This window comes from Botrytis byssoidea (genome assembly GCF_014898295.1).
Source record: "Botrytis byssoidea strain MUCL 94 chromosome Unknown BBYS_007, whole genome shotgun sequence".
Taxonomy (NCBI): domain Eukaryota; kingdom Fungi; phylum Ascomycota; class Leotiomycetes; order Helotiales; family Sclerotiniaceae; genus Botrytis; species Botrytis byssoidea.
The window spans coordinates 339795-355854 of NW_024065848.1; the positions used below are offsets into that span (position 1 = coordinate 339795).

A 16060-nucleotide genomic window follows, 5' to 3' on the forward strand; every position below is an offset into this window, starting at 1 on the left:
TGATATTATTATAAAGAGTTTTGGATTTAAAATCAATTTTTAATTCAATAAATTAAAGCGTGCAAGATACAGGGTCGTATACGATGCAGGGATATCGGTTATACCAAGCTTTTTGAAAGACGCTAGAAGACTAGCATATCATCTATCATCGCGAAGATTTATAATGTGAATCGCTATATATCACATTGAGGACTTAAAGGGCAATCGGCCCTTTGTATCTCCTTCTAAGGAGATATCTATCGATTTCTTAATAGAGCGCAAGAAGAGAGTTTGATGATTACAAAGACATATAATTTTTTGATATAATTTTGAAGTTCAACCAACGGCTATATTCTAGTACTATATCTAGACATTTGAGAAGTTTTCCAATTTATAGAATCAAATATAAAAGTGTTATAATTATTTATTCATTTATACTATATGTCTAGTTGTATATGAGTTTGAAAGTTTAATCATTATTATTATCATTAAATCGTGTAGTTGTTGGAATATAAGACTATATATAATCTATCTCAATTTGGTGTTGTCATATTACACCTTTATAGACGGGATCGAATATCGATATGTATTTAGTCACCATTTCCCTATTCAATCTCTACTCGCATGTTAAATGCATGCCATCCACCTCCCCCCTAATAATCCTGCCAATTTCCCCTCCACGGCTCACTCTCCGCCTTCTTATTTTGCCCATGCAAATACCTCGCACTTAACTCCTCCTCATCAACTCCGCAATGCATTTCGCCGTCCCTTCCCTTAAACCAGCCCAACCCATATTTCTTTCCGATCCCCACTAATCGCTCTTCCATTTCGCGGTTGTTGAGTTTCTCGGTGCCCACAAAATCATACAACATGTTGGATTGATAGATAAACGCCAGAATCGACGCGATAGAACTGGGTTGGCGGGGGAGAAAGGGATGGCGTCGACGCGCGTAGGAGAGGACTGAGATGCAGATTAGGAAGACGAGGATGGAGAGCGCGAGGAAAAAAGAAGCCCAGAAGGAGGCGAATGTTTCTTCGCCGGCGTCGACGCCGCTAGAGGGGGCATTGGGAGAGGATGAGCGAGATGTAAAATCGTTTCCGGTGACGGTGCTGAAACTGGTGACGCAGACGGTGAGGACTTCCGCGAGGACAGAGCCGAGTCCTACGACGGCAACGAGGTAGTGGCCGTTGAGGAAAGCGCGGATGGGGAGCCAGCCGAAGGCCATGGCGGTATAGTCGAGGGTGAGGGCGGTAGGGGAAGCGTGGCGTAGAGACAGGATGTAGAAGGGTTCGATCATGCGGATAGCGGTTTCGAGACTGCCCCAGCAGAGTTTGATGGAGACGGCGCCGAGGGTGAGGAGCCAGGGGGCTTTGTCGGTGATGGTGTTGGCGGGGGTGAAGAGGATGATGGGGATGAGGAGCGTGAAGAGGAACATGGAGATTATGAATGGGATGCCAGCGATGAGACGCAGAAATAGTGGATGTGGATTCTGAGAGGCGTGGGAGTGGGCATCGTATTTGTCCTTATCTGCTTGAGTGAGAATCTGGTCTGATGGGGCGAGAGAAGAATTGCGTAGGGTGTAGTGATGTGCTTTTAGTTTCTGATGAATCATATCCGGAGTCGCGGTATCCATGTCTTTGAAATCCATCAGGATATGCGAGCGATTTGCCATGGCGGCGATTCCAGCAACTCCTTTAACATCGGCCACGAGACCCGAGGGGCGGCGCTCCAGCTGCCAGAGTAGGATACACCCGAATATAGCACAGAGCCAGAGCGAGAGACTGAGTAAACGAGACCAGGGACCACTAATCACAATTCCTTTTAGTACAGTTGGATCTGCTCTCCTGATTTCTCGACTCGGGATTAGAATTACACTTGCAGATTGCAGCGTGGGAACTAAAGACACGGCTAATAAAGTCGCGATGGACGAGACAGCCACAGCGTAATGTTTAAACTGCAACGCGCGAAAAGGACGCAAGACGTTAAAAAAGGTAATATAATCCACATTAATTGATTCCGCAGCTAACGCACCGCCTTCTCTGGAAAGTTGATAATAGGCTTCTAGACGCTTGACTTCGAAATCGGTGATTTGCCATAAAACGCCAAAGATAACGGCGACGAGAGTGGGGAGATATTTGAAACAAAAATAATCCCATGTCTTCATCGCAGATGCGGATGTGAAGGAATAGAGAGGACTTTTGCGCGATTTCTGATAGAGATATTCTTCTGCGGCGCCGAGGACCACAGATATAATGATGAGTGCGGTGAGGTAGGGCGCACGCATGGAAAAGGGCTTCCAATTCGCTTGGGGGTAGAATACTTCCACGTTGGAACTTTTGAATGTGGCTTTTTTGTTGATGGTCGAGGGGAGAGAATCCATACTCTTGAAATCGAAATTCGATTCGTGCATTCCAGTGTGGCCGGCGAAGGAACTTATATCAACAGGTGCATCGATGGGCTCTTGCACGATGACTTCGATTACCTCGCCGCGCCTGTTGGCTTCGTTCTGAGCGAGATCTTTGAGTGTGGGAGCTCGGATGAGACCATTTCGTAGAGTTAGACGACGGGAAAGACGAGAAGCTGCGTTGCTGGATTGAGAATTCTCGGCCATTAAATCGTGGCTGGTAATCGTACTATCTGGAGTAAAACCAGCGCCCAATCCGCCGGTAAGTATTCCCGCTGCTTCTTGTCGATTAATTTGCTTGCGCATTGCGGGGGTCAATGAGGAGTTGTGGATAGGTTCGTGGAACATGGAGAGATCGAAGGGAATCGCCATGGGAGATACCATGGGAGCATCTTCATATTCTGTTTCTGCACTGGCGGTGCTATCGATGATTTTCCCTTGGTAGGCCATGGGCATGGCGGCACTGAGGAGATTGAGATCGAATTCTTCTTCTGGTATAGACGCATCTCGAGAATGGTTGAGGAGTGATTTTCTGTGAGAAAATCGTTTTGGGGCGAGTTTGCTCTTCGTGTCGTCTTTGCTGGAATCTGCATCTGTTCTTGTGGTTGATGGATTATATGAACTAGCACGTTTCGAGAAAAGTTTGAAAGATTTCTGAGTTGGAGATGCAAGTCCTGCTTTGAAAGGGTCTGGTAAGAACAGTGATCTTCGATTTTGTTTTGATGATCTATCCGTTGGACCCGATGGTGTCAATATGTGTGCAGATAAGGGCACATGACTGATATCAATCTCATCACTTTCATTAGATAGGAAAGAAGGTTCTAGTGTAGGTGAAACTTTTGATGATAATGAAGATTGATTCCTATTATGATGCGGGGTGCGTGTCTTTGGATGGCTCTGATTTCCAATTGAGGTTATATGATGTGTTGGGTTCGATTTCGAGGAGGGTGATGTAGATTGATTGGATGGAGGGGTCTCCCCGGATTCATGTTCTGCCATAACCCAATTCTTTAATTATTGCAAACTTCTATGGATATCGAATATGAAGCTAGAGGATAAAGGCTGCGAGGAACTTGTTAGACCCAACGTTCTCTTTCATATATACAGAGTGAATATACCTGGAAGAACAATAAAGCGGGTCTAGAGGCACTCGCTCTCGGTGATTGGATATTTCAGCACTTTTGGTGGAAGCCTAAAAGCTTCAAAACAATCGTGGTAGAGTACCAAACTCTAATTGTACGAATGCGAAAGATGTAACGTTTTTTGAATATATATTTTGGTGGGCTTTCCTGTGGGCGGCACAGCCTTTGCGTACCTTGCGATAAGCTCCCCAGCTTGTGATATGTATGTGAATGGGCTGTGCTGCAGGGGACTTTCGCTGAAGTTTGTATATGTGAATGTAAGATGTAAAATTTAAGATATACAAGATATGAAGATAAAATATACAAACCATTCACGACACCAACAGAGAAAACAAAGAAAGTGAAGTTAGAAGAAGATACCTATTCATAGATACAAACAAACATTGCTATCGCCAACCGGAGCTAAGAATCCTAGTCGAAAGTCATCACTTCCCTCCCTCCCAACGTTGTATCACGACCCGTCCCTTCAGACGAACCGGACCTTTCATCTGAAAGTATCTCAAAAGCTGGGACTGGATTGCCAAGAGCGCTTTGGAAACCTAGACGCCCCCAATAAAAGACGTGGAGGATACTACATAGCGCCAATCACCACTTCTTATTTTCGCCACATCTAATCTCAAAATAGAACGGATTAGGAAAGGTGGAAGCAAATCGAACGTCGTGTATGCACAGAAATAACTTCTGGATAAGCGCGTACTGAATCTCTGATCATATATACCCTTGTAGGTTGGTGAGCGTTTCAGATATCGCGAATAGATTGATGTGATTGGGGGCTGGAATTGGAGTTGGGAAAGAGAAGATGTGTATTTCTGATACAGAAGAATGCAATGGAATTTGAGGCACCCAAAAAGAATCCAACTAGTAAAATATCAAAGTCATTTTCTTTGAAGCTTAGTTTTGACGTATCTAATGGTTCGTTGATAGGGCTGAAATCCACCAAAAAGGGTCGATTCAGTCCTCGTGGCATGTTTCGCCAATGTACACTGTACAAGAGTGGGTTGAGACATTCATCGTAAACAACACCAATGATATTGAATTGATCAAAGTGTGATAGACATAACCTTAAAACGTGGTTAATGGCAGAAACCAAAAGGATCTAGAATCAGTCTCAAAGAAAGGAGAAATAATCTGTCATACTTATGTACAGCCATTTCGCAATCGTTTCCCTGTTGTCTAGGTGTGCGTTTGAATAATTTCAACATTCCTGATTGTGACGGGGAAAAAACCCAAGTCTCCGCCCGCCTTTAAAATTCTTCATGATATCCAATTGCGGTAATATCATCAGTTTTCCTTCCTCAAATATGTTTCTGTCTCTAACACTTCGCCGCATCATTTCAGCTTACCTTGATGATAAATACTTCATGAAGCTCCATCTTGTTGTGGTGATTGATTAAATTGGAGGATAAAAATTTCTTTTGTTGTCTAGATTTTGTACTCGGGCTGCAAAACTAACTATCGTCTGAACTACGAGTGTACAAAGACTAGTTAGTTACTTAGCCAATGAATGATTTGCAATGATTCAGATGAATTTAATTCATCTATTATTTTTGTTTCGAATTAATTATTCATTGATTGATTTATCTTTCTATTCTCTAGCTTATCAATAACTGCGAGATTGATTACCTTTGAATCCACACCGGCATTGTCAGACGATATCGAATATCACAATAGCTCATTCGAAGACAATCACAAAAGAAATCAGGAAGAAAGTTCGATAACCAACGACGATATTCAATTTATATAGGTATCTAGGTCTATGTATATTCTCAAGCTATGTGGATACAATTTATTAAGTAAAGTTCCCTTGACCCAAACACCAAAGCTAATCAAAAACTAATCCAACCCGTCCAAAAAACCTGTTGAACAATTAAAATAAAATTAAAGGTAACAAATCAGAAGAATTAAACAAACAATCCCTCTTCGACCAAGCTTCCTACATCTCCTCCTGCTGCCCTGATAGCTTTCAGCGCCGCCTGCGACAATTTTCTTCTCTTCTCCATCGCTTCTTTCTCTCGTCTCGCTTTTGTCTTACTCGATCCACTGGGTGCTACTCCAGTCAATATTTTGCGACTATCATCTGGGGTATAATTGACAAAATCCACCATGCCGCGTCCCGAAGTAGGCGTTCGCGGAGATGTATTTCTATTCTTTGATTTCCGTTGCTTTCGCATGTGGAACGTAGGTGAGGATTTAGGAGAGGGCGATTCGGAACCACTGGATCCAGTGCGAGTTTTGCGGGGTCGCGGATTGGGGTAATGGTGGGAATGGGAATGCTGATGCGACTTGCGCGATGAAGGGGAGTGATGAGAATAGTGTGAATGCGAGTGTGTTCGAGATGCTCCATTATGAGTGTGATATGGTGTATGAGGTTGGGGTCCCCCTCCATTAGCACTAGTGTTGAAGTATCCTTGCTGAAGCATAGGGGAAGATTCTACGACGAATGACTGTTGGGGCATACTTTCTGGCATGGAAATCATTAATCCTTGCGCCATGTTCATTTCGTTGCTATTATAGGAAAGCTCATTTTGTAAATGGAAAGCAAGGTTTTTGGTTGCCCTTTGAGAATTTCGGTGAAGCGTATTCGGTGAAGGTTGTGCCATTGGTGTTATCGATGCGTGGTTCCACCAGAGAGAATTTCCGTCAGCCTCTACTTCAACGGGGTATCCAGATGAGGCTCCAATTGAGCTGAAATTTGACCCTGGTACGTGTGACCATGAGGCTGACACTTGTTGAGATTTGGGAGTTATAGGATACATTGATCCATTTGACGATGATTGATGATATCTCATTTCTGGTGTATGTTTGTTGTCTAGGTTGGGTGTCGATAGTGGTGTGTTGTAATCTGTGGGTATGGATGGGAATTGTAAGTCTTGTGGCATGCCAGTCCATGAATCTTCAGAAACAACTGTCTTTTGAATTTTCTTCAACGATGAAGTGTGTTCAGATGCATTGGACATTCTAGCTGATTGTGGAGGTGACATTGGTGATTGATGTTGAGGATTGGAACCAAATTTGGAAGAATCCAAAGCCAATTTTCGTCTCATCGTTTCCCGGCTCATTTTTCCAAGACTAGTTGAGCCTCGTGGCACGTTTGTAGAGCTGGTATGCGACTTTCGAATGGGACTTCTGAGAGATTTTTCCAATTTTATGCTCGCTTTCTTCAAAGTGTTGGCAAGTGCTTCAACACGGCTCTTCTTTCTTGTTGAAGCAGCAGGTGCTGGTGTTGTTGGAAGAGATGGGTGAGACCATGCTTCTATTTGAGGTGGTTGCAAAGAAATATCTTCAAGGCTGAGAAGATCGGAGTCAGATATTGCGGCTCTGCCAGATAGTTCTGCATAGAAAAGATTATCTTGTGTGCCGTCTGGTGAGGCTGAATCTTGGGCGAAAACCCATGGATCGCCTTGCCAATTGGCTTCAATTTCCAGGGCATCAGCATCGTGTAAAGATCCTAGTAGTGTCTCTGAATCTTGATCTTTGCTATCTGATGAGTCTTCTGAAGATTTAGGCTGGGGAAGGTCATCATCAGCGTCATTGGACGGACTGAATGTAATAAATTCGTCGAAAAATGCGTTATCTAATTCGTCAAAGTTATTTGTGAATAATTCCGATGATTTTCCCACATTCGTCGGAGGAGACATATTGGGTTTGTTATGGAGAGGCTGAGTAGTAAGGTATGAACGTGCCTGAGTATACAGGTAAAGTTAGAAAAGTGCAAGTATGATAGGCTGGAGGGAGAAGCAGAATATGCAAGTCAAATGCCAGATGTACGATGATGTAGGTGATGAAGCAAGCAAGACAAAAATGTCCAGGAGGGGATATTTATGAACAGGTCAGGTGTCTACCAGCCTTCTTCATTATATTATACACTGTGCTCATTGGAATGGAGTATATTTGCGTGACATACACGTGATTGTGCACTCTGCACCGTCCTTAAACATCGTCTCGAATTCCCCGGGATGGCAATACGTGCCGATACTAGCCATTTCATACCGTTCTGCGCATGTGTTTGCCGATGCGGAACTATCTCGTTGGGAGTGGGAATGCAATACATTCTTGGAGATGGATAGGCGAAAAATTCTCGCTTCGGTTTGGGATAGAAGTGAAAGTGATGCAAACGTTTAAGAAATTAAATATAGACGGAAAAGAGCTTGCAAGAGCAATTGGAGAAACTACAGCATAATATAGCTACCCCCCATAGCTCCTTGAAAAGTTTTTTCTTTGATTGAATTGAGTTCCTTTGCTAAGATGGAGCTGTCAAGTTCCTCAAAGAAACCCACATCGCTTGAGGGGATTCACTCAAAGAATAAAGAAATGTAAACCTGTAAGATACACAATTTTGCATCGGCTACAAACACATTGTGACCGAGGAATGTATGGCGTCGATCATTTCCTTGATAATTGGCTGCTGAGCTTTCTGGAAATATTTCTTTGTGGCAGATTTTTGGAGGGGGGTTCATTTTACATTCCAGAGCACTTTTCGCGAATTCTTCGAGATGGCGCGATGAACCTTTTGTAGCTCTTTTGCATTTTCATTTCCAGCCTTTGGGATTTTTGTAAGCTTGGTTGCAGAAATTGAGAAAATTGGTGAGATTGAGAGAGGGAAGAGGTAGTTATAAGAAGGGTTGATGTAAAAATAGAGAGGAATTTATCATGACATCCATCTGCGTGATATCTGAGCTCCACTTCCATTTCATTCTTCGGGAGTTTCATATCTGATTGTACCTGCATATGCATATGCAGGTCTGACATTCCCCACGTACCCTTCACGACGTACCCCTCAATAACCCACAGACATACATACATACATACTTACATACACACTATCCCAATTCCCACATGAGCCCTCCCCCAGCCCAAATCGAGCTCTCACACGCCTTCGAAAGGCTTCTCGAGGAACGTCTGGAAGCCGAACGTCTCCGTCGCGATCTGATTTTCTACTGGCACACTCTCATTCTCGAGTGTAAAAAGCGTGGGAAAGAAATCGAGCGGACTTTTTACCAGGCAGATAATTGTGGTGAGACGCCTTTTTCAAGCGAAGAAACTATTGTACCGGGAACTGGAACGCCTGATACGCTGACTGACGTATCGGGATTGGAGAGATTGCCGAGTCCGTTGAGTCCGGTGGTTAGCGCTGGGAAAACGAACTTGAGGGCGGAATTTGGGACAGAGAGAATTTTGAGGAGACTGGAGGGTTTGTTGAAGAAGTATCAGGGGGTCATTGGTGTGAACTTCTTGAAAGGAAAAGAATAAGCATAAGAAGAAGATAGAGGGAATGAGTAGAGAAGGGTTTTATTGGCAATCGGTCTCTTCTTGTTATACGTTGGGTGCTGGGAGAGGGCGAAGCGAAGCGGAATTATTGAGAAGTGAAAAAGAGCTGTTGAGGAAAAGTAAGGAATTTGTTGTGAGAAAGTGGAAGGGCAGGGAGAAAGTTCTAAAAGTGGTTTTTAGAAGGGGTGCTTGATTCGATTTTGAGAGACGAGGATTTCTCTTTACTTGGAATTCTTTGACTTGCGTTCTTTTCGTCGCCCAATTAGCTTTTCGCAAGCGCTCATTATCAAACTGGATTACTGCACTCGCTACACTACATTCTCACGATTTCCTACTCACAGTTACCCACATCACCAATCATACACAAAGATAAAATCACAATGTCTAATATGCTTTCACTCCCCAGAGAAAGTATCACCCTCATTTTGCACACCATCATTCGTTATCCGGCACAGATACGAACATGGTTATTCGTCCAATGCACACTCTTGAGTCTCGGGCTAGGAGATTTTGCTGAGGCACAGGCTGGAGCTGGTATGTGATGATTGTGAAAGGCCAGGCTTAGGTTCGTGTTTACTACTTGCATTGCCGGTAAGGAAAGAAAATGAGGGTTAGTTCTAGGGGCTGGATTATTTTGCCGAGGCGGGAACTGAGTTTCGTATTGTTGGATGAGAGTCGTAATGTGTAATCGAAGTATTCAAGAATGTATCTAGATGGTTTAGACAAAGATTAGATAAGAGTTCAGATATAAGATGAATGTGGTTATTAGCGGTATGGATAAACATGGTTGGTGAGCCGAGGTATTTTGAGATCAGAATATATGACGAATATGGAATACGTTGATGATAATTGCCATACCCGTACATTTTTAACTAATATCATACATGAATGGTATCCCTACTTACAGTGAACAGACCAATAGAAAGTCCTCTTCTTATTTGATTACAATCATTTGACCCCCGTCTTATGATCGCTTTTGATCAGTCTGAAAGATAGGTGGCATGAAAGCCATTCCCCTACCAGATACACTACTAGAACCCAATTCCACATCATGCACGCCTCCCGCCGATCTCGAGATAACATGTTTCCTCAACATAGCCAAAATCTCGCTATTTTGCCATCTTCTTGGTACTGGTCTATAAGCAGGCTTAAATGTTCCAATCGTTTGTGCCCATTCCCCACTTCTTGGAGCACCGTTTCTCCATGCATCTGTCTCCAATTCAGGACCGGTTTGTTTGCCAGGATCTGTACCTTGTGCTACTGGTGATTTCTTTTGATCAGTGCCCATAGCATTGGCTGTAGCTCCTTCTGGTCCATGGCCGGCTCCTTCAGCTGTTTCGCGAGATGTTGGGGATGGTTCTTGGGTGACCCAATAATAGATATCCCAATCATTTTCGTCGAGAAATTGATCATATTGTACCATTTGTGCAGCGGTCATGTTAGGAAGATGAGCATCCGCAAAGGTGGACATTAGGAGATCGGATTCGAGAGTTCCTCGTTTGCGCGATTGATCTATGAAGATTGTGTTAGCAGGGTTATGGATTTTATGGAAAGATATTATCAAGGTGGATTTCGTGGCGAAATGTCGAAAAACATACACAATAATCTCGCTCTCATCTTCTCCTCGTGCTCTCCATCCCTTCTTAATGGCTCTACCCGGAACTGTGCCCCCTCCATTTCTCCAACAGCCATTTCCCTATTAACACCACTTCCATGTCCATCTTGAGTGCCACCAGTCATCCTCTCCGTGTTCTCCGGTACACTATCCTTTGGAGTGAAGTTCCCATCCACACTCGTTATGAACTCTGGTGGAACCTTTCCCGCACCTGCACTAGGCACCTCATTTACAATAGTAGAATTGGTGTTCGTCATATGTGGATTTAATGGCTTTTCCATTTGATGTTTGCGATACTCTTCAGTACCATCATGCTCTTTTGCATTACCGGGATTAGCATTTGCAAATCGGAAAGATGTACTGGAAAATGGTCGAGAAGTATTAAGCATTGAGGCACGGAAAGCCCGACGGGCAATGCGTAAAGATGCCATTTTGTTATGAATTGATTCGTAAATATGTTAATCTTGAAGCTCGTGAAGCAATTGGAAAAATCTCAAGCTGGGGAGGATATCGTGCACGGCGTGGGGAAGTAAATATGGACGTCATGGACTTTTGACATGCGGCCGCATCATGTGATATACCGAGGTCAGAGCTTTAGATGCAACTGAGCGACCGACTCTTCCCGACTGGCAATTCCAATTTTGAATTGCGAATTCGTAATGAAGAGAAGAAAACAAGTGCTACAGTCTCGTTCTTACATTAATATTACCAAGTGGAAAATATCGTCGCTGACTCTGGAGTGTGGACCAGCAAATGTTATTTGAGGTCTTATCATTTAAAACCAATTCAACTAGTTGTTCGAAATAAATTTAACATTTCAATTGATTTGAAGGACGTGGAGAAGGAATTAGTCACCACTGCTTTGAGAACACAAGAGCTAGTTTCGAACACAAAATCTTGAGCTTTAGAGTTCGAAGCAGGGAGGAATATTAAGTGGTTTCCCGTGATTGCCCTCAACGCCCTCGCTCTTGCCCTCACAGTATGAAGGAGCCATGTAGTGGCGTTCAAAAGCAAGAAAAGTTTAAATTGCCCATCAAAAAATGCTTAACTGCATACACTATGTTCATTGGTATACAATTATATTCTCTCTTGCCTAGATTTTCTTCCCCGATAATGCTTTGGAGCTCAAATCGATCATACAAGTAGTTTAGAGTCTAGAAACGACGCATTCTAGAATATCGAATATTTGCCCTCAAAAAGGCAGTTCAAACTACAAAATTCATCCCATGAACAAATTTTAAATTTTTGACTTCATTGAATATAGGCGAGATCAACCCACGCAAACTTTTGGACTACGTTTGAGAATTCGTCACTCTTACGGCATTAAAAGCCCAACATTTGGTCGAGATACAAGTATTCTTGTTACTTTGTGGTTGTGGACGATTGGAAACTGCAATTTGAGAGTACCGGCTCGCTTATGACTCCGGACTTTTGACCAAAGCCCTCTTGATTCTATTAATCATACACTTACGATGTGCCTTCCGCCTACATTCACTGCTGTAATTAAAGAAACAGCAGGCGTTCTGTGTCCCGTGGTAATAATGATGGCGATGAGAGGAAGCGACGACTTGTGCTTGATTTTATTACTTCCACAAACAATTGACTGGTGAGGGATTCCATTGATTTTTTATTCCTACATCATTCATAACTATCTTTTATCAATTAAGATCTCGCTGGAACACTCGGTTTCTTTGAACACATATCACAGATCATCAATATACATGTAAGCTTCACATACGTAACATCAACCTCTCTGATATTGAATACTGAACTTCTAGTCATAATCATGTGTCGACTCATCAAACCCATCACATACTACTGTGACGACGACCAAGTATTCCCACCACACATCTACCTCGACCCAAATCCGGAGCAATGGGAAGGATGTTTAAATCATCACAATGTAGACCTTCGCGGAGAAGTATTCTCAGCACCAGAGAGAACATGTTATGATGTACCCGATCAAGCACCACTCGCGAAATCCATTTGTCCCGATTGCTATTCTGAATGGGGAGCTGAGCGTACCGCCATCATAAATGCGCATGTGAAAGCTATTCTCCAACGCATGGATGATCTCTGTGGACTGTTCAACAACCCCAGTAAACTGAAGGCGGCGATGCGTTCTTCGTGTCACTTAGTTTTAGACTTCGCGATGCATTTAGAGATGCCCACGCCGGATGAAAATTATTCCCAGTATCTTTCGCCTCCAAAAGACACCGGGTATAGGAAGGATAAATCCTCCAGTGGTACTAAGTACATTGATCAGCTCCTCCATGTGGATATCCCACAGTGGCGGAAATTGGCGGATATCATAAGAAGTGGGAATAGTGAGGTGAAAGATAAATCGTTGGCGGAGATATTTGGCCAGCTTGCTCGTTGTCAGATTGAGTATTGCGTGCTGCAAATGTTGGGATGATGATGCTCATGGGTAGATACATAAAACTTGAGATAGAGTATGGTTGATGGTGGTGAAATATCGTATGATACTTGAAGTTATTCTTGTTATCCAGCGCTTTGGGTGTTACATTATTCTGGGGTTTTATCACTTGGTTGATGGCTTGAGCTGTTATTGTAATTCAACCTCAGCATTTACATCATGACGTTTGGAATTTCATTCCTAATTCCCGTGATTTGATCTTTGTATTTTCATTCTACTCTGACTCAATACTAAAAAGTCACACGTAGTACATGTGGTGACAGTTCGGGTAGTCGAATCTTTTATATGAGTCTTGTAGCTTGCTCCTAGAAGGATTCATCCCAATGAATCATGTTTCTCTAATGACTGGTGAAGATATTGATTTCCATACCCAATACCCTAAAGCTCCCCTTTCAATTTGCTTTTTTTTGTTCTTCAATACAACCAAACACTTGCTCAGATATTAACACTACACTCTCCAATAATTCGAAGATTGAAATCAAACATAATAAAACACTCCAAGACAAAGCCACTCTCTTGTCAGATCTCAGAGGTAGTTCTTCCCATACAGATAATATGAATCTATATCACAGAGTGGAATCGTCGCCGACTCTGTCTCAAGAAGAAATTACAGCTGCAATTATGTGTAGAGCTGCCAATGTCGCTCGATACTACTGCGATAATCGCGCGGGTAATCACAGACATCAGCCCAATCAATATTGGGACGCATGTGATAAGCATCCGAACCCGGCACTTCGAAACCTACGCTACCTAGAAACACTGCAGGAACCGCCGTGTTCTGGTACTCTTAATTCCCCTTTGCTAGAAGATGTTTGTCCTAATCATCGGCGGAAATGGGGTGATTAGCGAGCCAACAAAATACAGAGCCACATTACCCATCTACTCGCACTGGTATTTGCAGTTAGCAAGGACTGTCCTCTCGCTACGGGCGCCCCGAACGCAAGAGAGAACATTTTCGACAACGTCGAACGATATTCCCAGTATCTCAATGAGAGACCACGGCTAGACCAGAAATATACAGGCTATGGAAACCATCCAAGACATCCGATACGTCCAGACTCTTTGGATCCGCAGAAAGCTGACGTGGTCGGTTACGCATCCGACCTTCAGAATCTGGAAGGAATTTGGATCCCGGAGGACATTAACCTCGAGCGGAGACGAGCCCCTATAAGAATCGATGTGATGAACCGCCTTGTATATCAACTTTTTCGTGCAAAGATTGATTATCAAGAGGCGTGGGTGTGTACGCATCGTCGTTTGCCTGCAGAACTTTAGCTGCATTCCAGCAGCTATATGAAGAGTTAGAGTCAACTCAACGGTAATGACTCAGTGTACAATAGATTAAGCTATTAAAGCTATGCATGGTTTTGGATGGTAGATAGAAAATAAATTTACTCATCCGCAAAATTGTATTCCAATTTCCCATGCACTGTTCTAAAAAGGATTCATCGTAATGAATCATATCTCTGTAATGACTGGTAAAGATATTGCTCTCTACCTAATACTCAGAGAGTTTCCTGTGGATTTGTCTTCTATCCTTCTTCAATACAATCAAATATTTGCTCAGATGTCAATACAAAACTTTTTAACAATATCGAAAATCAAACATAATACAACGATTCAAATCATAGTCAATATCCTGTCAGATCTCAGAGATAGTTCTTCCAGTGCAGGTAATTCTTTTGTTCCATCTAAGAGAACCATCGATGAATAAGCCTCAAGACTTACCTACTTGACTTATAGGAACAATCATGTGCATAACCGCCAACACCATCACATTCCTATGTGATTTCAAATGCTTCACTGCTCCCCAGGAAACACATCTCTATGCCAAGAAACATCAACTCGTCCAGAAATGGAAAGGATGTGACCACAATCTCGATCGGACTCTCCGCGGCAAAAGGTTCTTTGAGAGCGCAACGCAAAAGCCTTGTCATAATCCGGAAAGGGCTCGGACTTTCAAAATTTGCCCTGACTGCAGTACCAAATACGGGTCACTCACCGAACGAATAAATTCCCACGTGAGAATGATTATCCACCTTTTGGAAAAGGCTGGTGGTAATATCGAAATTACTGGGCCCGCTCAGAAAAAAGCAAGCGTGTGTTCCGACGTCAGCGAATGGTGCACTTACCTGGACAATGTCGCTCGCCTTCACACATACGATCAGAAACATCCATCACATCCACCAAATCCGGAGAAGAATCAAGCGAGCGAGGAGGAGTATTACTTTGAGCTTCAAGTATTACTTGGCAATATAACCCAGGAAATGAACATTGAGAAGAGCAAGCCCGGTGGCGGCGATAGAAGAATCATCAGAGAACTTTTTTATCAGCGGGTCAGGGCAGAGATTGAGCAGCATAGAATCTGGATACTTATGAGCAAGAAATACCCATAGCATAGCTATAAACCAGTGGCTCCGGCAATCTAAGTGGTTCGAGCTCGGATGGTCATGGCAACTCAGTGTACAATAACTTAAGCTACAACAGCTACGCATGGTTTTGGATGGCAGGTAGAAAATGAATTCCCTCATTCGCAAAACATCGTTCCACTCGCTATGCACTATTGTGGGATTATGAGGAATATCCATCTGTGACTTAACACACCATATTCCGATGACGCGTGAAAATAGAAACCCCTTACTACTCTTTCCAAGTTTGAAGATTCCGTATACTTTACGAACAATAGTAAGGCAAGTTAAACCCGAGATCTCCCCTCTATCTGCCTTTCTTATCGACAATCGACAAAGAACTCAGTCCTTCGATATCGTTCCCGGTTCATGAATCTTGTAAACGACTCAACATCTCCACGTCTCATTTCCGTCTCCATCTCCATTTCCATTCTTTCCCATGGCCCTTCTAAAACTCTACTTCTCGATGCCTACATTTCCCCTTCTTCTTATTCCGCCTACTAAACGCTCCAAGAACGAATATTAAAAACGACTTCATAGCATCTCATACCCCAACTTTTACATTTCCCATCAAAAAAAAATCCTTCTTCAAACGATTTCCATTCTCTCCATTACAGAAAAGAGAAAAGGCTCATCACACCCACCAAACTATTCATCTATCTTCCTCTCTAATCACTTAAAGAAAGGAGTCAAAGAGAACATAATCTACACAACTCCCGACCGAACACAAAAGATAGACCATATTCAACTCTTTAAACTTAAGCCGAGAACACAAAAGATGAGATTTTGCAAAACTGAATACCTGT

At 43.0% G+C, this 16060-nt stretch overlaps 7 protein-coding genes across 7 annotated transcripts; 4 read left to right on the forward strand and 3 right to left on the reverse strand.

Annotated features, from left to right (window-relative positions):
- Window positions 1–632: 632 nt before the first annotated feature.
- Window positions 633–3383, reverse strand: EAE97_004145 (uncharacterized protein; the record flags this gene model as incomplete). Its single annotated transcript, XM_038874657.1, has 1 exon — window positions 633–3383. One exon carries the CDS (start codon window positions 3381–3383, stop codon window positions 633–635), a length of 2751 nt encoding a protein of 916 aa, XP_038734101.1.
- A 2044-nt stretch (window positions 3384–5427) lies between these two features.
- Window positions 5428–7164, reverse strand: EAE97_004146 (uncharacterized protein; the record flags this gene model as incomplete). The annotated part of the gene is made up of 1 exon (XM_038874658.1): window positions 5428–7164. The coding sequence occupies one exon, from the start codon at window positions 7162–7164 to the stop codon at window positions 5428–5430; it is 1737 nt and encodes a 578-aa protein (XP_038734102.1).
- A 1198-nt stretch (window positions 7165–8362) lies between these two features.
- EAE97_004147 (uncharacterized protein) lies at window positions 8363–8776 on the forward strand (the record flags this gene model as incomplete). Its single annotated transcript, XM_038874659.1, has 1 exon — window positions 8363–8776. One exon carries the CDS (start codon window positions 8363–8365, stop codon window positions 8774–8776), a length of 414 nt encoding a protein of 137 aa, XP_038734103.1.
- A 982-nt stretch (window positions 8777–9758) lies between these two features.
- EAE97_004148 (uncharacterized protein) lies at window positions 9759–10840 on the reverse strand (the record flags this gene model as incomplete). The annotated part of the gene is made up of 2 exons (XM_038874660.1): window positions 9759–10306; window positions 10393–10840. The coding sequence occupies 2 exons, from the start codon at window positions 10838–10840 to the stop codon at window positions 9759–9761; spliced, it is 996 nt and encodes a 331-aa protein (XP_038734104.1).
- A 1355-nt stretch (window positions 10841–12195) lies between these two features.
- EAE97_004149 (uncharacterized protein) lies at window positions 12196–12825 on the forward strand (the record flags this gene model as incomplete). The annotated part of the gene is made up of 1 exon (XM_038874661.1): window positions 12196–12825. One exon carries the CDS (start codon window positions 12196–12198, stop codon window positions 12823–12825), a length of 630 nt encoding a protein of 209 aa, XP_038734105.1.
- A 576-nt stretch (window positions 12826–13401) lies between these two features.
- EAE97_004150 (uncharacterized protein) lies at window positions 13402–14121 on the forward strand (the record flags this gene model as incomplete). The annotated part of the gene is made up of 2 exons (XM_038874662.1): window positions 13402–13656; window positions 13711–14121. The coding sequence occupies 2 exons, from the start codon at window positions 13402–13404 to the stop codon at window positions 14119–14121; spliced, it is 666 nt and encodes a 221-aa protein (XP_038734106.1).
- A 476-nt stretch (window positions 14122–14597) lies between these two features.
- EAE97_004151 (uncharacterized protein) lies at window positions 14598–15242 on the forward strand (the record flags this gene model as incomplete). The annotated part of the gene is made up of 1 exon (XM_038874663.1): window positions 14598–15242. One exon carries the CDS (start codon window positions 14598–14600, stop codon window positions 15240–15242), a length of 645 nt encoding a protein of 214 aa, XP_038734107.1.
- Window positions 15243–16060: the final 818 nt, after the last annotated feature.